Below are 22276 nucleotides of genomic sequence, written 5' to 3' on the forward strand. Positions count from 1 at the left end.
CTTAGCTCACTGATGTCTGTGTGTCAGCATTTTGTATATTTGCCCGTGCCCTGCAACGTGGGGCCACAGAATGAACAGAGGGTTAAATACGGATGAGTCTGACCTCCTATTGAGTACCCCTTGAGTTTTATGCCATTTGTAGCTGGCCCTCTTCAAATAAATAATCACCATTAATTATGTAAGTGATCTCTGATTTTTTTATTTAAACTTTATTTTACTTAATAAAAACCCTTCAATTGACAATGGTTAATTGTTTCATGTGAATTATTTTAAATTAATGAATTGTAATCATTTTATTTTTTTTGACTCTTATTTGGAAATTATGGAAGGGTGACAGGATGTGGAAGAGCACATGTCTGTGAAACTTACTGTACCCTCCCAAACCAAGATCCGTGGATGAACCAGGAAGTTGCTTGGGGCTGGATCTATGGCATTTAAGTCTGGCGTTCCAGGTCCGTACAAGAAAACCAGGTATGACTTGTGGAGTGCTGTTTCAAGAGCCAAGAGACAATTCTGGGAGAGGTTGGAAGCGACATCAGATACACGTCAACTCTGGCAGGGTTTGCAGGATTTACTTTCTACACAACAAAACCGAGCATTGTGAATGGCAGCGATGCCTCACTCCCGGATGAGCTCAACGCCTTTTGTGCTCACTTTGGAAGGGAGAATAAAGCCACAGCTATGAGTATCCCTGCTGCATCCAATGACCCTGTCATCTCTGTCTCGGAGGCGGACGTCAGGCTGTTTTTCAAGAGAGTGAACCCTCGCAAGGCAGCAGGACCCGATGGAGTATCTGGTAAGGCTCTGAAAATTTGTGCCAACCAACCGGCAGGAGGATTCAAAGACATTTTCAGTCCCTCCCTGCTGCAGTTGGAAGTTCCCACATGCTTCAAAAGGGCAAAAAATTATACCAGTGCTAAGCAAAGCAGGGTGAGCAGGCTGAACCACTATCGTCCAGTAGCTTTCACATCCACCATGATAAATGCTTTGCGAGATTGGTCATGGCTAGAATCGACTCCTGCCTCAGCAAGGACCTGGACCCACTGCAATTTGCCTATCGCTACAATAGGTCAACAGCAGACACAATCCCAGTGGCTCTCCACATGGCCTTGGATCCCCTGGACTATGAAAATACGAATGTCAGGATGCTGTCTATTGTCTATAGTTCAGCATTTAACACCATCATTCCTACAGTCCTGATCAGAAGGCTACAGAATCTGGGCCTCTGTACCTCCCTCTGCAAGTGGCTCCTCAGCTTCCCAACTGGAAGATCACAATCTGCGTTGATCAGAAATAACATTTCCACCTCGCTGACAGTCAACACTGGCACTCCACAGGGACGTGTGCTTAGCCCACTGCTCTACTCTCTCTGTGTGGCTCAGCGTAGCTCAAAAGGCATCTATAGATTTACTATTTTGTGATACAACCATTATTGACAGAATTTCAGATGGTGATGGAAGGGCGTACAGGAGCGAGATATACCAGTTAGTTGAGTGGTGTCACAGCAACAAACTTGCTCTCAACATCAGCAAGACCAAAGGAGCTGATTGTGGACTTCAGGAAGGGTAAGACGAGGGAACACAAACCAGTTCTCATAGAAGGATCAGAAGTGGAGAGAGTGATCAAGTTCCTGGGTGTCAGTATATCTGAGGATCTAACCTAGATGCAACATATTGACACAGCTATAGAGAAGGCAAGGCAGTGGCTATATCTCATAAGGATTTTGAGGAGATTTGGTTTTGTCAACTAAAATACTCAAACTTCTACAAATGTACCTTGGAGAGCATTCTGACTGGCTGCATCACTGTCTGGTATGGGGGGGTGGGGTGGAGGGGCTACTGCACAGGACCAAAATAAGTTGCAGAAACTTGTAAAGTTAGTCATTAGTCCATCATGAGTACGAGCCTCCATAGCATCCAAGACATCCTCAAGGAGCGATGCCTTAGGAAGGTGGCATCCATCACCACCCAGCAGATGTTTCTTCACACTCTTACTGTCGGAAAGGAGGTACAGAAGCCTGAAGGCACACTCTCAGCGATTCAGGAACAGCCTGTTCCCCTCTGCCATCTGATTTCTGAATGGATATTGAACCCGATGAACACTACCTCAACATTTTTTTTGTTTCTCTTATTTTGCAGTACTTATTTTAACTTAATCATTTAATTGACATATATATGTAATGTAACTCTTTTTTTCTCTATATTTATTTATTTTGTATTTCATTGTACTGCTGCCATAAAGTTAACAAAATTCACTATATGTGCCAGTGATATTAATTCTGGTTCTAATATGGGCTGTCAGAAGATCATCGTGGTGGTCCATGAGTGTGTCTTGCTGGAAGCTTAGTCAGCTTTCTATAGCCAAGATCTAGCACTGAGATTGCAGGCAGTCTCATTAGAGTCCCATTAGAGTCTAAATGGCAAGTTCTATAAGTGTACATGAACAGAAAGACCCGTAAGATTGAGAGAAAAGTTGATAAAAGGGTAGAAGATCATGACTGGCTTAGACAGTGCAAATGGAGGAAAGCCGTTCCCATTAGCAGAAGGTTCAACAGTCATTGAGTCCAGGTTTAAAGTGACACGGAGACTCTCAGCTGAGTTGTGCTTGATTCACAGGAGTATTTGGGGATGAAGAAATATTAATGAACAATAACAATAATATTTAATTTAGCTGGGTTTATCCAAATGTCATCATGGATTGGCCCTCAAAATCAAAGCTACTTTTTCTGTAGTACCTTGCTTGAATTCTCATCATAAAGAAATATTGATAATTTAAAACAAGATACACTTGACCACTTTAGTTATGCATAGTAAAATTACATTGAAAATGATTGTAAGAAATAACCAAAAAACATCTATTGCGTTTGATAGACATGGATAAACTACTGTTTTTTTCTTTATAGGTACTGGCGAACAACATTAGGTATGCAAATTAAAAATGCTGATTATGGGAACTATCGATTCTGCTATTCAACCCGTGGAAAACCTGGTAGTAAACCTTCCATTTTGATGTTGCATGGATTTTCAGCTCACAAGGACATGTGGCTATCTGTAGTGAAGGTTGGTCATTCTCTATTTCCTCTTAAAATGACTCTATAATTAAATGATGATTTAAATCTATCATGGATTTCAATAAATGATCGTGATGAGCATCTTTCCTGATACTACTGTCAAAAAGGTTTTTTTGCATTTATTTCAGACAACTGTGTGCCTTGTCCCAGTATGTATGAGTTATTCAAATAAGGTCTAAAGTTAGAAGTTGGTTGGGTAGAATGTAAGGACTCGCCTCTTGGTCTGTAAATGTAAGTTTAATGGATTTATGTGGTCCCACAAATGGAAAAAGAAATATTGTTTTATTAATAAGAATACTTGCACTGCATTTTCTTGAAGTATTCTTGTAGCAGCAATAGATTAATTAATCTAACAGATATACAAACTCTGGAGATTGAAGTTAGCGATTCTGAACAAGACCAGCTGCAAACTGTGGATAGTCAGAGGCTTTTTCCCAGGGCTGAAATGGCTGCCACAAGAGGACACAAGTTTAAGGTGCTTGAGAGTAGGCACAGAGGAGATGTAAGGGGTAAGTTTTTCACGCAGAGAGTGGTGAGTGAGTGGAATGGGCTGCTGGCAACAGTGGTGGAGGCAGATATGATATGGTATTTTAAGAGACTTTTGGATAGGTACATGGAGCTTAGAGAAATAGAGGGCTATAGGTAACCCTAGTAATTCCTAAGGTAGGGACATGTTTGGCACAACTTTGTGGGCCAAAGGGCCTGTATTATGCTGTAGGTTTTCTATGTTTCTAAACAATACAAGCAACTCTGTCTTTTCACTGTAGAATTAAGGAACTGAGTTGAATTTTGGTTTGATTTAATTTTATGCATATGCATTTAACATATAATACTTGTTACTAAAACAAGTTTGCTTTATTCTTGTTCTCCATGCTTAATTATTTTAAGTATCCTGAAACGTTTTGAAGGTTTTTTAGATTTTAGAAAAACTCTCCAACTAAGAATTTTGTTTTTTTGTATTTATATGTAGTATTGACCACCAGAGATAATTTGGAATGGTCTACAGTTCAAAAGGCAATAAATATCACGCTATCACATCATGCTAATAATTGTAAAAGTAATCATTACATTGATTTACAAATAATTTGCACTAAGTTAAACCATTTGTAATTGGATTGGATTCTTGCATGCTGCTTCTTCCAAGGTCAAGGATGCAATGAAGTGAGTGGTTAGTATGTACTTCATGGAATAGTACAAAACAAATGAATACATTTCCCGTCTTCTTCTTGAATTGGTGTTTCATCGTAACATGCAAATCTGTGTCGGCTCTCGAGCATCCCAGTGTGAGGGTTTATTAGTTCATTACTGAGTACAATTGACATATTGAACTGTTGCCCAGTTTTGCCTGCAATCCTTGCATATCTAGAAAGTCAGGGGAATTATGAAGGGGACTATTGGAGGGTGTGTCTCTTTACCCAGGTACAATCTAATTCTAGTTTTGCAGCTCAGTTTGCTGGTACTATTCAACTTTAACTATTTTTGTGAATTTTAGCTAGCACCAAGTGCGTGTTCATTGTTAAGATCTGTTTTAATCATTCTATTGTAGATAAAACACAACAAAGACAAGCATTGATGTAGAAAATAGGTGATGTTGCTGTCATTCTCTTTGCTAGCACATGTATAACATCTTTGCATTCTGTGCTCGTTGGAGACAGCGACCTAACAGTCCAGAAAAACTCATCTCCACCAAAAGATTTTCAAGTGACTTCTTCCACATGCGATTTTTAAAGCCAGGACAAGCCACTTCTGGAACCTTGTCCAATATTAAGCCACTTTGCCCCGCTTGTAACCTGCTACCTGCCTCTTGGTGGATCTAATCAACTTTTACTAAAATGAAAGCACAACCATCATTGTGTCCAATTTCCTTAAATCACTTTTGAAATTCTTGTGGGATAAAATAGAATGGAAGAGCATGTCATAGTCAGCTGGAGCTGACAGAGAAATGAAGTTTCAGCTGATGTTATGCCTTTGGGATGATACTTGGGAGAACTCTATTGAATTAACTGAGAAGTTTTAAACATAAAGTGTGGTCTTCTCAAGAGTGGCATTGATGTTCAGGTGGAGGAGGATACAGCAACTGATACTGTCAGTTCCTCTTTCTTTTTTTCTTTCGGTGTAAAGCTGTTGTCTCTCCTGTCCGAGGCACATCCGCAAGGAAAATGATACAAATTCATAGAAGTATTCCAGTGCAGACCCCTGCTTCATTTCAGTGCTGCTCTCCCTGCCTGTCGAATCTTTGACCATCTAAAAAAACTGCTCTCAAATTTCCATGCACTTCTACATATTGCCGTATTTTACACAAAATCTGAGTTAAGAAGATGCAAATGAGCTGAACTGAGGGATTCTGACAAATTCAGCACTGAGAGGGGAATAGTTAAGATGAACTGACATAAACATCAAAATTAAAAATAAATATATTATCAAAGTACATTTATTTCGCCCGCGATTCACTTTCTTGAGAGCATTCACAGCAGAATAAAGAAATAACATGAAAAGCTACACCCAAAGACTGATAAACAAACAACATGCAAAAGACAAACTGTGCAAATGTAAACAAATAATATTTTTTAGTAAGTAAGTAATACTGGGAACATGGATCTAGAGTACTTGAAAGTGAGACCATAGGTTGTGGAATCAGTTCAGTGTTGAGGGGAGTGAAGTTACCCACATGGTTGAAGGCTGATGGTTGAAGGTGAAGGGTAATAACATAACTGTTCCTGAACCCGGTGATGTGTGAGCTAAGGCTCAGAATCTCCTTCCTGATGGCAGCAGCGAGAAGAGACCATGGCCTGGATAGTGGGGCTCCTTGATGACGGATGCTGCTTTCTTCTGGCAGTGATCCTCGTAGTTGTGCTGAATGGTGAGGACAGTTTTTCCTGGGATGGACTGGTCTGCATCCACCACTCTTTAGTAGGCTTTTAAGTTTTTGGGCATAACTGTTTCCATATGATGCATCCAGTGATGATACTGTGCAACTATAGAAGTTTGTCGAAGTTTTAAATGACATGCCAGAGCAATGCTGGCCATTCCAAGGGATGGAGAGGTGTTACTCCTTACCATCTTCTATACATGGTGGCGTCCTGAATAGTGCATGGCAAACTACTCGATCAGCTGGTCCGTCCCAGGCCACCGGACAAAGCTTTGAGCCAGCGCTTTCATTTTCACCGCGCCTAGCTGAACAGGATGTAGCTCCTCCAACGTGTTAGCTCTCAGCTAGGATGATATAACTCTCGCTCCCCACATAAGGCAGCCTCTGTCAAAGGCAAGTTCATCCCAGCAAAGGTAAAAATGGAGGATCTGGGATTTCTGTTGCACATTCCAGACAGTTTGTGTTGCCATGAGGACCTGAGACAGTGTGGGGTCTTTTTTGGATTCCCTTTGGATCATAGCAGGGAGACTTTCAACTCGCATTAGGGAGAATACATCAGGAGGAGTGTCCTCTTTTGTAAGTTTTTCAGGTATTTCCTTTTCCAAGGGATGCATACTGAGGGGAAGTCAAGTATTGCTGGGAGATTACCAACTTGGTGAGAGGTGCAGATTGGGCGCTTGAAATGTGTTAGTTTTCCAGTACAGTGAGATGCTCAAAAGGGAATGATGCTGCTTGGCACGTTTCAGGCTGCAAGCATTGCCAAGACTTAGTGGGGAAGGATTGCAGTCTGTGGTTATTGTGCCGCTGGACGTTAAGCAGCTGTGCTCTATGGATGGCAATGGTTCACTGCATACAGTATTTGCTCACAATACAAATGTACAGAATAGATAACATTATGAATAATAAACAATGACAGTACAATTGTAGAGAACTCGCGTAATTATATTTTACTGTATATTTTATGAATAATTATTTTGAAATTTTTAAAAGATGTCTTGTCCTTGGGTGTGGCTGAAGTGGGACGAGCCTTGCCCAAATTACTTTCTTTCTCCTGAACAGAGGTAACCTGGCTTGTGCGTTGTTCTTTCACACAGTTTCTGCCCAAGAACCTGCACTTGATCTGTGTGGACATGCCAGGCCACGAGGGCACAACGCGCACTGGCGTAGATGATTACTCCATAGTGGGCCAAGTAAAAAGAATTCACCAGGTGGGTTGTTTTTCTCCTCTTCACACTTTGATGAACTGTGCCTCTGGAATTGGAATTCCAAAACATTGTGGCTCAGTTGCAATGCCACCTCGTTCAGGATGTCCTTATATCTGACACTTGGCAGCAATCACCTTGCTGCAGAGCGTACGTTCCACATGTAAATTTAAATGTTCTCAATCTTTGGCTTTTCTTACTGAGAATTTCTAATGTCCATGGTTGATTGTAAATCAAAATCACTTCAAGTGCATTTTGATTAGATTTCCTTAAAGTCCATGAAAAGTATTCAGTCATTGGTACTTGAATTGATATGCAAACAAAGATATTAAATTAAGGTCAGAATATGAACTTGGTGTGGCATCCATAGGTAGAAAAAAGCACTTACACTTGTATAGTATCAGAATCAGGTTTATTATCACCAGCATGTGATGTGAAATTTGTTAACTTAGCAGCAGCAGTTCAATGCGATACATAATCTAGCAGAGAGAGAAAAAAATAATAAATAAAATAAAAATAATAATCAATAATCAAGTATATCAATTGCATATAATGAATAGATTTTTTTTAAAGTTCAAAAACAGAAATACCACATATTTTAACAAAAGTGAGGTAGTGTCCAAAGATTCAATGTCTATTTAGGAATCGGATGGCAGAGGGGAAGAAGCTGTTCCTGAATCGCTGAGTGTGTGCCTTCAGGCTTCTGTATCTCCTACCTGATGGTAACAGTGAGAAAAAGGCATGCCCTGGGTGCTGGAGGTCCTTAATAATGGATGCTGCCTTTCTGAGACATCATTCCCTAAAGATGTCCTGGTAGGCTAGTACCCAAGATGGAGCTGACTAGATTTACAACCTTCTGCAGCTTCTTTTGGTCCTATGCAGTAGCCGCCCCCCCCCCCGCCCCGCCCCCCATACCAGACAGTGATGCAGCCTGTCAGAATGTTCTCCTGGTACAATTATAGAAGTTTTTGAGTTTATCTCGCAATTTGAGAATGTTCTGAAGCTTTATCCCTTCAGTAATGTACAGAAACATAGTAGCTAATACTTGTTCATCGTATTTAAATTAAATGAATAGAAAATTAATCTGTATTGATTCTTTGAAGGATAATGTTGACAAGAACATAGGGAGAACTTCTCCATTCTTCTTTGAATAATGCCATGAGATTCTTCAGAGTAACAGAGAAGTGTGGACAGTGCCTTATTTACAGGTTATTGAAACATTAATAACTAGTTTCTTTGAAAGCCTAAGAAAAATAACAGATTATATTCTGCACTCCATCAACATTTTCCCTTTTGAACAACCTTGATGTACTTACGCCTGGAATGATCTGTCTGGGTGCTGTGGGAGCCAAGGCAGCACAGCGGCTAACGTGAGACTGTTCTGGCTCTGGTTGTTCCAGAGTTCAGAATTTAATTCTGGTGCCGTCTGTAAGGAATCTGTACATTCTCCCCGTAAACCACAGTCCAAAGCCGAACTGGTTAGTGGTCATTGTAAATTGTAAATTGTCCTGCAATTAGGCTAGGGTTAAATTGGGGGTTGCTTGGCTTGTGGCTCGTTGGGCCGGAAGGGCCTGTATCTCTAAACAAAATAAATAAAAAGCTTTTCACTGTATCTCGGTAAATGTGACAATATAAACCAATTACCAATTGTCAAATCACAGTAAAAAAAATGGAGACACAGAATACTTAACTCTTATGAAACGTATCTTTAAAAAGTAAACACAAATTGTATATGGAGTACTGAACTAGTTTACCTCCACGGTGTAGTGTTTTTAATATGGCAGTAATATCTGATTAATATTGTAAATATATTGTTTGATTAAGCATTCTTACATAATTCAATACGGATTATATGTAAGAAGTATGTGAATGGGATACATCATTATGCCACCATGTCATATGTGAGCGCCCCACTTTTTAAAAAAAAGGAAACTAAAACTAAGCCGACAAGTGTCCAGGCTCCTGTGTTTTTCTTTCAATTAGTTTTTGAAGTTACAAAACGTAACAGTGGCAACAAGTAATTTTTAAAATAAACCCGAGATGACGACTGACCTGTTGAAACACAGCATGTTTTTCTTCAGAAGGGGAGAGAGATGTTCAAGTTCAAAAATAGGCAGAAAATGGATGAAATTAACAAGCAATGAGTATGTTCTTGGGCTCAAATAGTGAGTACCGAGTAATGATAATAATAACAAATTAGTGAGAGCAGAAATGGCTGGCTACATCAGATAGATGGTTTAATTGCACAACAGATAACTGGATGATGTATACTGAATGAATTGAGCAGTATTCTGAAGCAAATAAAATGTTGATGAAAAATGGGTGCCAGTGTTGCTAGATGCATTGGGAGAAAAAGCATACAGTTTGCTTAGAGGTTCAACTGCTCCAACCAAACCAGCCTTCCTGCTATCATAAGTGTAATGCAGGAACATTTAGGACCAAAACCATTGTTGATTGCAGAACGCTTTAGCTTTCATAAGTGGAATCGAAAGTAAGGGGAATCCAAACACAACTTACATTTTGTGTGTGTTGCTCACATTTAAAAGAGCAGTTGAAATCACAGTATCAATGGAAACTGCAGCCAGAGGTGCAATTGAGTTGCAGTCATGAATGAAAATGAGCGTGAACAAAATGCAATGTCTAAACAGAAACCTGCCTGACTGAACAAACAAGTTACTGCTGTGGTAGGGGCTCACATAAATCAGACCAATGCAGGTTTAAAGGCAAAACTTACAGAAAATGCAACAAAGTAGGGCACCTACAAAGAGTATGTCAGGTAGACAAAAATAAATGTGGAAGAGAAAGGGATAAAAAGTCAAGTTGCAGTTTGAAAAAGAGCACTAATCGGCATGCTGTAGATAAAAAATCTGATAATGATGAGAATGATTTAGGACTAGGTAACGTTGAGATTTATAATGTGAAAAGTTAACAAGAGACAAGCAATATGGTTTACACCAGAAGTGAGTGGCAAATTAATTAAAATGGAATTTGACTGTGGTTCTGCTGTTTCAGTCATTCCACAAAATAAGTTTGAACCACATTTCAATGATTTTGAACTCAAGCCTCAAATATCCAACTAAGAACTTGTACTGTGGGAATGACATTTATAACAGTGAAATACAACAACTACAATGAGCTTGTATGTGGTAAAAACAGGAAGGCCAGCAATGTGGGGCTGTGATTTGCTCAGACTGGAGATCCATCCACCACTTGCATGCCACATCCCCTGCAACAGAGTCATCTACGTTTGTAAAAGTGAATTAAGAAAGGTGCCACAGCAATATTCAAAGATGACATTGGAAAACTCAAACATATCGAGGGTAAAATAGTGATAATGCCACACCCAAGTTTTACAAAGCTTTTCCGGTTCCTTGCTATACTAGAGGATGTGCTGGAGCTTTTGGAAAGCATCAAGTTGGATAAGTCACCGGGACTGGTGTACCCCAGGCTACTGTGGGAGGCGAGGGAGGAGATTGCTGAGCCTCTGGCGATGACCTTTGCATCATCAATGGGGATGGGAGAGGTTCTGGAGGATTGGAGGGTTGCAGATGTTGTTCCCTTATTCAAGAAAAGGAGTAGAGATAGCCTGGAAATTATAGACCAGTGAGTCTTACTTCAGTGGTTGGTAAGTTGATGGAAAAGATCCTGAGGGGCAGGATTTATGAACATTTGAAGAGGCATAATATGATTGGGAGTAGTCAGCATGGATTTGTCAAAGGCAGGTCGTGCCTTACGAGCCTGCTTGAATTTTTTGAGGATGTGACTAAACACATTGATGAGGGTAGAGCAGTAGATGTAGTGTCTATGGATTTCAGCAAGGCATTTGATAAGGTACCCCATGCAAGGCTTATTGAGAAAGTAAGGAGGCATGGGATCCAAGGGGACATTGCTTTGTGGATCCAGAACTTGCTTGCTCACAGAAGGCAAAGTGTGGTTGTAGACAGGACATATTCTGCATGGAGGTTGGTGACCAGTGATGTGCCTCAGAGATCTGTTCTGGGACCCCTTCTCTTTGTGATTTTTATAAATGACCTGGATGAGGAAGTGGAGGGATGGGTTAGTAAATTTGCGGATGACCCAAAAGTTGGGGGTGTTGTGGATAGTATGGAGGGCTGTTAGAGGTTACATCGGGACATTGATAGGATGCAAAACTGGGCTGAGAAGTGGCAAATGGAGTTCAACCCAGATAAATGTGAAGTGGTTCATTTTGCTAGGTCAAGTATGATGGCAGAATGTAGTATTAAGGGCAAGACTTTTGGCAGTGCGGAGGATCAGAGCAATCTTGGGGTCCGAGTCCATAGGACTCTCGAAGCTGCTGCGCAGGTTGACTGTGTGGTTAGGAGGGCATACGGTGCATTGACCTTCATCAACTATGAGATTGAGTTCAAGAGCCAAGAGGTAATGCTACAGCTATATAGGACCCTGGTCAGGCTCCACTTGGAGTACTGTGCTCAGTTCTGGTCACCTCACTACAGGAAGGATGGGGAAACTTTCGAAAGGGTTCAGAGGAGATTTACAAAGATGTTGCCTGGATTGGGGAGCATGCCTTATGAGAATAGGTTGAGTGAACTCGGCCTTTTCTCCTCAGAGCGGCGGAGGATGAGAAGTGGCCTGATCGAGGTGTATAAGATGATGATGGGCATTGATCATGTGGATAGTCAGAGTCTTTTTCCCAGGGCTGAAATGGCTAACATGAGAGGGCACAGTTTTAAGGTGCTTGGAAGTAGGTACAGAAGAGATGTCAGGGGTAAGTATTTTTACACAGAGAGTGGTGAGTGTGTGGAAACGGCTGCTGGCAATGGTGGTGGAGGCGGAAACGATAGGGTCTTTTAAGAGACTCCTGGATAGGTACATGGAGCTTAGAAAAATAGAAGGCTATGGGTAACCCTAGGTAATTTCTCAGGTAAGGACATGTTTGGCACAACTTTGTGGGCCAAAGGGCCTGTATTGTGCTGTAGGTTTTGTATGTTTCTGTAATAGGTTTATTTTTGGAGTAGCATCTGCAGCTGCACTCTGGCAGAAAACTCAGGACCAGGCGCTGCAAGACTGCCCAGGCACTCAGTGTTACCTAGATGACATCATTGTTACTGGTGAGGATGACAAGGAACGTCTCAAAGACAGTATTAAAAAAATTAGAAGATTATGGGCACAGAACACAACAGAACAAGTGTGGATTCTTCAAATCAAGCGTCACTTACTGTTGACGCATAAAGATTACGCGAGAAAATTCAAGCTGTGGTGGGGCCCCAAGGCCAAATGACGTATCACAGCTGTGATCCTTTTAGCATTTGTCAATTACTGTAACAGCTTCCTGCCAAACCTGGCTACTGTGCTGCACCCCTTGAGCTCATTACTACAGATTGGGAAGAAAAGACAATGGACGAAGCAGTGTGAGGTGGCTTTCCAAAAGGAAAAGGAAATGGTGATGTCAGACACTGTACTCGCACATTATGATCCACATCACCCAGTGAAGCTAACCTGTGACGTCTTCACTTGTGATACAGTCGCAGTCATGTTTCATGCTATGGGTGATGACATTCTCTTACTGCTGCAGAGAAAAATTGCGCACAGATTTACAGAGAAGCCCTGATTTTGGTTTAGGGTGTAAAACATTTCAACAAGTATCTGTATGGGAGAGAGTCCTTACTAATCGTCAACCACTAGTGTCCATTTTCAACCCACAGAATGGTGTTCCACTAACAGCATCAATGCAAATACAGAGATGGGCTCTGTTTCTTGATGGATACAATTACAAGATTGAATTCAAGAAGATGTCTAAGCATGGAAATGCTGATGGATTGTCTTGTTTACCCTTGGAAAAAGAAATACATGAATATTTTACAAAAGAGACAGAAGAGGACACTCCTCTTGACGTATTCTCCCTTATGCAACTCGTAAGTCTCCCTATTACTGCAGAGATGATCTAAAGGGAAATCTGAAAAGAACCCACACTATCTCAGGTCTACATGGCAACCCAAAATGGTTGGAACATGCAGCAGACATTCCAGTTCCCCCATTTTTACTAGTGCTAGGACGAACTTGCCATTGATGGGTATTACCTTTTGTGGGGATTGAGAGTTGTTGTACAGTCCAAACACAGAGCTAAAGTGTTGGAGGAGCTACATGCCAGTTATCTAGGTGTGGACAAAATGAAAACATTGGCTCGAAGCTTTGTCTGGTGGCCTGGGATAGATCAGCAGATCAGTCAGCTTGCCCTGCACATTCGGGATGTCAGCATATCCAGAAGGTGCCACTAGAGGCTCCTGTCCATCCCTGGGAATGGCCTGCATTGCCCTGGTGGAGGATTCGTGGATTTTGCTGGACCATTCATGGTCACAAATTTCTTGGTAGCAGTGGATACAGCTACAAAGTGGCCAGCAGTGTCCCCCATAGCCTTCACTACAGCATCGCACGCTGTGGTGTTGAGAAGCCTCTTCTCCAGAACTGGTGTTCCAAAGTCAGTGTCATTGGACCACAATTTGTTGTGGAACAGTTTCAGTCATTCCTGAAAACGAATGGAATAAGACATACCACCCAGCTACAAATGGCTTGCTGGAAAGGTTTGTCCGGAGTCTAAAATACGCACTGCGAGTAATGTCAGCAAAACACACTCTGACTCCGAATCAGAATCTCACCAATTTCCTCATTGCAGATCACAATGCAGCACGCTGCACAACTGACAGCTCACCAGCTATGCTGTCCCTCCGTCATCCCTTGGGATCTCCTCAAACCCAATCTTAGAAGGCGTACACAGGACCAACAGCTTATACAAATTGAGGGTCCCTCGAACAAGTTGGTTCGATGTTTCACTCCTGGTCAAATAGTCCAGGCGTGGGACTACATATTTGATCAAAAGAGCGTGCTTGGTAAGATTTAGGACAGAACTGGACCTCTGTTCTACACAGTGGAGATTGTGTCTGATGTTATCTGGAGATGACACATCAATCAGTTGAGAGCAAAGTCAACTGTTGGAGAAAACAGGTGCCCAGAGCTATCACAGCTTCTTCCTGAAGTCCCAGTGTCAACTTCTACAATGTGTGTGTGTGTGTGTGTGTGTGTGTGTGTGTGTGTGTGTGTGTGTGTGTGTGTGTGTGTGTGTGTGTGTGTGTGTGTGTGTGTGTGTGTGTGTGTGGCTGCCAGTGACTAGTGGTAATCTACTAGATGGGACCACTTTGCAAGTTATACATGACAGATTTTGATGATGGAATTGATGGCTTTGTGGCCAAGTTTTCAGACAACATAAAGACAGATAGAGTGGCAAGTAGTGTTGTGAAAGCAAAAGAACTTGGACAGATTAGGAAAATGGGCAAAGTGGCAGATGGAATACAGTGTAGGAAGTGTATATCCATGTATTTTGGTAGAGGGAATAAAGGTGTGGACTATTTTCTAAACTGGGATCAAACTCAGAAATCAGAGGTGCAAAGAGACTTGGGAATCCTTGTGCAGGATTCAGTAAAGGTTAACTTGCATTGATTTCAAAAGGACTGGAATATAAAGACATTGCTGAGGCTTTTTGAGGCATTGGTCAGACTGTACTTGAAGTGTTGTGAGCAGTTTTGGGCCAAAGAAAGAATATGCTGGCATTGGAGAGGATTTAGAGGTGATTAATGAGAATTACCCTGGGAACAAAAAGAAGAGTGTTTGATGACTCTGCCTGTACTCTGTGGAGTCTAGAAGTTACTTCATTAGTTATTGCCTGTTATGCCTCTGGCATTTAGGTTAGCAATGATGGTTCTCCATCCCTGTCTGTCCTTGGCCATCGTAGTATCACACACAGATCATTGCAGTTTCAGTGTCACATTTTTTTTGACCAGTCAGGGTTGTTAACCCTGAGCTGAACCTCCAAACATGGAGGACCAGTGGACCACTCTTAGTCTGGCCTCTACCCGTTGATCTGTTTGACATGGGTGATCCTACCAAGAGTCCAAGCACAAGGCCCTGACTTCAGCCAACATAGCCCTCCAGGTCATTGAGGCACGCAAGCCTCCAAACCCTATGACAAGGTTCAGGTTCTCTTGGAGGGAGTTTTGAAGAACAAGGGGATCTGAATGAAACCTGTTGAGCATAGAGTGAATGTGGAGAGACTGTTTTCTACATTGGGGGAGTCTAGGACCAGAGGGTGCAGTCTCACAGCAGAAGGCCATTCCTTCAGAACAGAATTGAGGAGGAATTTCTTTAGCCAGGGGGTGGTGAATCTGTGGAATTCATTCCCACAGTTGGCTGTGGAGCCCAAATCATTGGTTATATTTAAATCGAGGTAGATAGAATCTTGATTAGTAAGAGCATCGAAGGTTACAGGGAGAAGGCAGGAAAATGGTTTTGAGGGGGATAATAAACTAACCATGATGGAATGGTGGATAGTCTGGATGGGCTGAATGGCCTAATTCTGCTTCTGTGTCTTATGGAAACAGACATGGTAATCTCTTCAAATGATATTTGCACAATACTTTATCAAACAGTGCTCCATCCATTTCTGGTTAATTAAAACGTCAGCCTTTATCTTCTTGGTACAAAACTGTTAGCATTCCCTTGCCTATAAAACAGCACACCCATGAGGGGCATTATTGTTGAGAGAAAAGCTTCCTGTAGGAACAAATCTTCACTTGGAACATGGGATTCAATGTGGGAAGAAACAAGTTCACATTATGGAAATTCACAATGCTGATGATTTTCGAGGAACACAATCCCTCAATGCAGGGGTACATTGTATTCATTACTTTGGCAGTGAATGTTAGCAGTTTCTTTTCATGGGAGAACTACAATTTGGCTCAATATATATTCATGTACACATAAGGAAGGATTATTGGTAAGTAATCAGAAGTAAAGTTTATATCTCTTCACTATCCAATGAGTAAACACTAAGGTAATTGAGTTTGAGTATGTATAGGTTAAGGAAGGGTAATTCACTAGGATTGCTGTTAATAATCTCTATAAATGGGTCTCTTGCTAGAAATGTTATGTGTTTAATTTATCCAGAAAGGATAACTGTAATGTCAGTGTGAAACCATCGTGATTAAATACCCTTCCTTCAAATTTATTCTTCATGGGCTCATCTAACTTTAAACACGCTGAAGACAGAGTCCTTCTAATCTGTACAATTTATGATATAAAAATTCAAAAAACTTGCAAGTAACAATAGCATTCCTGTTACCTTTGGAGAATTAGAAACTGACGATGTAAAAATTTTGGCTGACAAACAGCTGTTCGGTGAAAACTGATATGGTGGTCAAATGCTTAGATCAAGTCTTCTGAGATCTCTTAGGACTAATAGCCTTCTTGTTTTCATATCAAGGGCAACTTCTTTAAATACAGCCAGTTTATAGATTTACATTTGCAAATATTCAGCGTACAGTTCTGAGCCAGCTCCCTGTTTCACCTGTCATTTACTATTACAGCTAGAGCTTTATAACCATAGTGTTTCTCATCATTAGCTTAATGCTTTAATCGGGCATGAAGTGCTTGATGTTGTAAGGTTTTTAGCTGACACTCTAAATAAATGAACTTATGGTCCTGTGGTAAATGAGGTTATCTCCATGGTACCATGTCTTTTTTTTAATAGACTAAAATCTCTGGACTTTTTTTCATAACTTAAACTAAAGTTAATCAGCATCTGTTCCAACCTTAGCTTGACTCAGAGATACTTCTTTTTAAATCAAGAAACTACAATAATACATTAACATAAGGAAGAAGTGCATGATTATGTACCAAACATTTACCAGTGATGTCTCCCAAGTGCTTTAACTATTTGTACATTTGGACATAATCCCTGAATGCAAAACGGATTGCTTCTGAAGCAGATTAAATTCCTAAAAATGGTCTTTCTTTTCAATCACACTTCAAACAATAATCCCTGATTTATGGTCGTCTGATGGATTTACTAAAACAGATGATGTTCTGGTCTTTGAGTAAATTTAAAAATTAAATGCATTGAATTGCCATTTAATAATCCTTTGAATTCCATGTTGTAATAAGAAGAAACTGAATTTAAGGAAGGGCAGATCGATTTGCCCTCGTAGCAAAAAGCATAATCCTTTTATTTCTCTAGGTGTAAAAAAACCGTTAATATCTGTTTATGGATTGTTCATTTCCTCAGTTTAATTTCTTATTTTAGAGGCTGAAGATCTAGGTTAAGCTGCTTCCACTGTGAACCTTGAATATTTGTTATCTATCTCTCTTTCCAGTTTGTCGAATGCATTGGATTGAATAGGAAGCCATTCCATCTGATTGGTACGTCGATGGGTGGTAATGTTGCTGGTGTTTACACTGCTCAACACCCAGATGACATCTGCGGCCTAACGCTCATCTGTCCTGCAGGTAGATGTTTACTGATTCTGACCTTCAGTCTGAGGCAGGATAATAAAGGTCTAAAATTTTATAAATGGCAGATGTCGGAAAAACAGCAATTAAAAGCAGAAAATGTTGGAAATACTCTGCGGGTCAAACAGCATTGTGGAAAAATCAACCCCTTTCTGGAGGACACTGGAAATAAAAATGTTGTCATTTTTATTGTTTAATATTAGATTCTCACTGTATCATTTTAAAACGTAATTTAGTCTTTGATTCAGTTTCCCATCAAAAGACTGCCAATCAGAAATAAAATCTCCTAACACAACTTCTGCACTTGCTAATAACAAGCATTTGGAGCCTGCCAGTAATTAGTATTGGAACTTGACAACAAAACTTGCAGTAATTACTATACAAATAAGAATTGTTGGAAATACTCTGCAAGTCAAGCAGAATCTGTGTAGAAACAGACTAACACTCGGAGCTAACCCGCCAAACTGTCAGAACTGTTGATGAGATGTACTTCATAGAAGTGTAATGAATTGAACTGAGAAGGGATTTAGCTGGAGGAGGAATTTGGAGCAGAAGAGAAAGGAGTTGTTTATTTGAAATTTCAGTAGATAAGAATATAAGCTTAATTAAAATTTGTGATAGAAATGAGAGCACAGTAAGAAATAGTAGGTTTTGCCTCCTCCAAGGAAATAGGCTTTTTGGATAGATGATGTATTGAGGGAATAAAATTAATTTGCAGAAAATGTCATCTGAGATCATCTAAGCTCATGCTTGTAGAATTTGATGCAGATTAATAAATAATTCCAGGGGTGAGGTAAGAATTTAACAGGTTATCCATTGTATCAAAAGATGTCATTAATAGAAAAGTGTGGTTACAGAAGTTTAGGACAGTATGAAGAGCGACAATTCAAGGCATGTGCCCCTTTTATGTTTGTAGAAGTGCTGTAATAATTATGTCCTAAGGTTTGAGCTGTTCAGAAACTGGTGCAGAGTTTGATCATTGAAATCCACCCTGCACAGTAACTTATTTTTTTTTAAAAAACGTTTTTATGAGCTGTGAAAATTAGCTGGCCAGGTCAGTATTTAATGCAGGCCTTATTTGTCCTTGAAATGACCATTTCAGAGGGCGGTCAGGAATCGACTACCCCGCTAAGGGTCTGGAATCTCATCTAGGCCACTCCATGCATTTGGCTGACAGATTTCCTTCCCTAAAGGACATTTGTGGACCAGATGGTGTTTTATATTAGTTGTGGCGACTGTTGTTGACACTAACAGTATTATTTCAGATATTTTTATAAACTGAATTTAAATTCCTCAGCTGTAGAGGATTTGAATATGTGTTTCTGCTGACTATTTGAAAGTCCATAGCCATCAGACTGGAACAGACAGGCTGCTTTAGAAACTGAACTACGGTCCTCAGAACTGTGAGTCTAGTGTCACTCTCCTAGGTACATCATGGCACTATTAGTGTAAGAATAATTTAAACTACAGAGGAAATCAGTGGAAAAAATCTATAATGATTGTAAAATTGGGCAATTATGCCACCTAGCTTTTTGTAGCGATTATGTTTCTATACTGTAATTTATAACAGAAGTGTTTGGGGGAAGGCAAAAGTATGAAAAAAAGATTTAACAGAGTGATATAGTGCTAGTTACAGTTACATGGCTTCAAATTTGACAGAATATCTTGGTTTTAGTGAAAGTTTTTGCAGCTCACAAATCCAGGTCATGAGATTCATTTCAGCTGTCTTTGCCTCTGGCTTATAATGAACCATCAAACCGTACAGAATGGATATAGCACAGTGATGTCTCCACATTAACACTGCATTCGCCAGTAACAATGAATTAATGTGAAGCTGTTTAATCTTGAAATCTTCCTTTCTGACTGTAGGTCTGCAATATCCGAGAGAAAGTAAATTTGTAAAAGAATTAAAGACCCTGGAACAAACGGGTGACGTTAGCAAAGTCCCGCTGATCCCATCTACCCCTGACGAGATGGAGGAGATGCTTAAGCTTTGTTCCTATGTTCGCTTCAAAGTACCTCAACAGGTATGTGCAGATAATTCGAACCTAGATGCATGTTGTGGACGTGGTAGAGTAACAGAAAACAGAAAAAGGCTCTTCGGCCCATCTGGCCCCTGCCAACCACGGCATCCTCTTTGCTAGTCCCAGTCGACTGCATTTGGCCCATAATCAGCCAAGCCCCTCCCCTCCACGTACCTATCCGACCTGCCCCTTACATGTTGCAATTCTTCCCACCTTAACCACTTCCGGTGGCAGCTCGTTGCTGGTACTCACTACCCTCTTTATAAAGAAGTCACCTCTCACGTCTCTTAGATCTTTCCCCTTGTAGCAGCCGATTCTAACAAATGAATACCGCTGCTTCGACCCTTGTGGATTGTTATCCTTGTATGGCGCGCCCTCCGATTAGTCTGATAATAATGTTCTAAAAGTTGAAGAAATGTATCCTATCTTAGCAACTAGCAAAGCAAACAAAGTTGAAACAATGAAACTCGTGAAACTATTAAACGTAATTAAGCGGACTTAATTGAAGTTAAGTAGAGTTAAGCATAAATTAGGCGGTCAGCTAAAGATTTGACATCCATCGGTCCCCAGCTCCAAACTGCCCAGGATAAAGGACATAACATTCTCTTTCTTTTAGCACACCCACACTCATGTGACTAGTTACCATAATACATGTAATAAACTTGCAACACAGAATATAATGCAGATAGAAAATGGGTAGATAGCTCTTACACCCCTCTTGTCTTGTATTTGTGCCCTCTAGTTTAAGACTCCCCAACCCTGGTAAAAAGACTACAACTACCCACTTTATCTATACCCCTTGTGATTTTATAAGCTTCTATGAAGTCACCCCTCATTATCTTGCATATCCAACTTTTCCCTCTAACTCAGGCCTCTAGTCCAGGCAGCAACCTCATAAATCTCTTCTACATTCTCTCCAGGCTGGCAACGTCTTTCAGAATCAAAATCAGATTTATAATCACTGACATAAGAGGTGAAACTTGTTCTATGGCAGCTGTATGATGCAAAGCCATAAAAATTGCAAGTACAAAAATAAATAAATAGTACAAAAAAAGGAATAACAAGATCATGTTCATGGACCGTTCAGAACTCTGATGGCGGAAGGGAAGAATCTGTTCATAAATTGTTGAATATGGGTCTTCAGGCTCTTGTACCTCCTTAATGGTGGTAATGAGAAGAGAGCACACCCCAGATGGTGAATGTCTTTAATGTTGGACGTTGCCTTCTTGATACACCACCTCTTGAAGTTGTCCTCGACCAAACTATATTCCAAGTACAGCCTCACCAACGACCTGTTTAACTGCAACATACCGTAATGTCCCCACTCCTAAACTTGATGCCCTGACCGATGAAAGTCAGCATGCTAAACCCTTTCTTCAGCATCCTGTCAACTTGCACGGCTGCTTTCAATGAACTGTACACTTGCACTCCCAGATCCTCCTGTTCCATGACACTTGTCTGTGCTCTGCTATTCACTACACCGGGCCCAACCTGGTTAGAATATTCAAAATCCATCACCTCACACTTGCCCAAGTTGAAATTAGTTTGCCACTCTTCAACCCAGCTCCTTAACTGATCAAGATCTCTTCGCAGTTCATTGTAACCTGCTTCACTATCAAGACACCCTAATTTCATATCAAATTTCTGGTTTCTGAACAGACAATGAACCAACCTATGATCACTATGTCACTATTTTTGTTCTCTTTTTGCACTACTTATTTAGTTTAAGGTTTAAACATTTATTTCTCATCGTAATTTGTAGGAATTTTTATTGCTGCTGCAAAACAACAAATTTCATGACAAATGTCAATGATATTAAACCTGGTTCTTCTTTTGAAACTTGCCAATCCTGCATGCACACACACTTCCAGGTCGCTTGCAGAATATTTTTATTTACTCATTTAGAGACGCCTCACAGAACAGGCCCTTCTGGCCCTTTGAGCTGCACTTCCTGGTAACCCCAAACAAACCTGATTTAATCCTGACCTAATCACAGGACAATATACAACGACTAATTAATCTACCCTGAACGTCTTTGGCCTATGGGAGGAAACCGGAAGACCTGGAGATAATGCACAACAGGGTTCCCAACATTGATCCTCCCACTAGTCAGAGAACCAGCCTCCAGCCATCCATATATCTCCTTTCATTGAGCCATTTCAATCCACTTTGCTAGCTCCTCCGAATCCCATGTGACCTAACTTTTCAGATCAGCCTGTCAAAGGCCTTAAAGATTCATATAGATAACGTCCACTGGTCTATCTTCACCTCTCCCCTTTGTTACCTCTCTGGAAAACTGACATGACCTGCCACATACAAAACCATACTGATTATCCCTGATCAAGTCTTGACTGTCCAAGTGATGGTGGATCTTGTCCCTCAGAATTCCCTTCAAGTAGCTTCCCCAAAATGGAAGTCAGACTCAGCAATCTGTAGTACTTTGGCCTGTCCTTGCTATCCTTTTTGAACAATACAACAATATTAACCATCCTCCAGACCTTTGGAACTTTGCCCGTGCCTAATGATGAAGCAGATATCGCTATTGGCCATCTCCAACGGAATCCCAGCACCAAACACATCTTTCCCTTCCAACACCGCCCCCCACCCCCCACTTTCCGCAGGGGTCACTCTCTATGCAACTCCCTTGTCCCTTCGCCCCTCCCCACTGATCTCCCTCCTGTACCACTTATCCTTGCAAGCGGAGCAAGTGCTTCACCTGCCCCTACACCTCCTCCCTCATTACCATTCAGGGCCCCAAACAGTCCTTCCAGATGAGGCGACACTTCACCTGTGA

At 40.9% G+C, this 22276-nt stretch overlaps 1 protein-coding gene across 3 annotated transcripts in view; it reads left to right on the plus strand.

Annotated features, from left to right (window-relative positions):
• abhd6a (abhydrolase domain containing 6, acylglycerol lipase a) overlaps positions 1–22276 on the plus strand; it is a 75273-nt gene that overhangs the window by 38492 nt on the left and 14505 nt on the right. For all 3 annotated transcript variants that reach the window (XM_073072272.1, XM_073072273.1, XM_073072274.1), the window contains 4 exons: positions 2903–3059; positions 7034–7147; positions 17323–17455; positions 19328–19485. In XM_073072272.1, coding sequence (XP_072928373.1) covers positions 2903–3059; positions 7034–7147; positions 17323–17455; positions 19328–19485 — 562 coding nt within the window. The remainder of the gene's footprint in view (positions 1–2902; positions 3060–7033; positions 7148–17322; positions 17456–19327; positions 19486–22276) is intronic.

The sequence above is a fragment of the Hemitrygon akajei genome, chromosome 19 (assembly GCF_048418815.1).
Source record: "Hemitrygon akajei chromosome 19, sHemAka1.3, whole genome shotgun sequence".
Taxonomy (NCBI): domain Eukaryota; kingdom Metazoa; phylum Chordata; class Chondrichthyes; order Myliobatiformes; family Dasyatidae; genus Hemitrygon; species Hemitrygon akajei.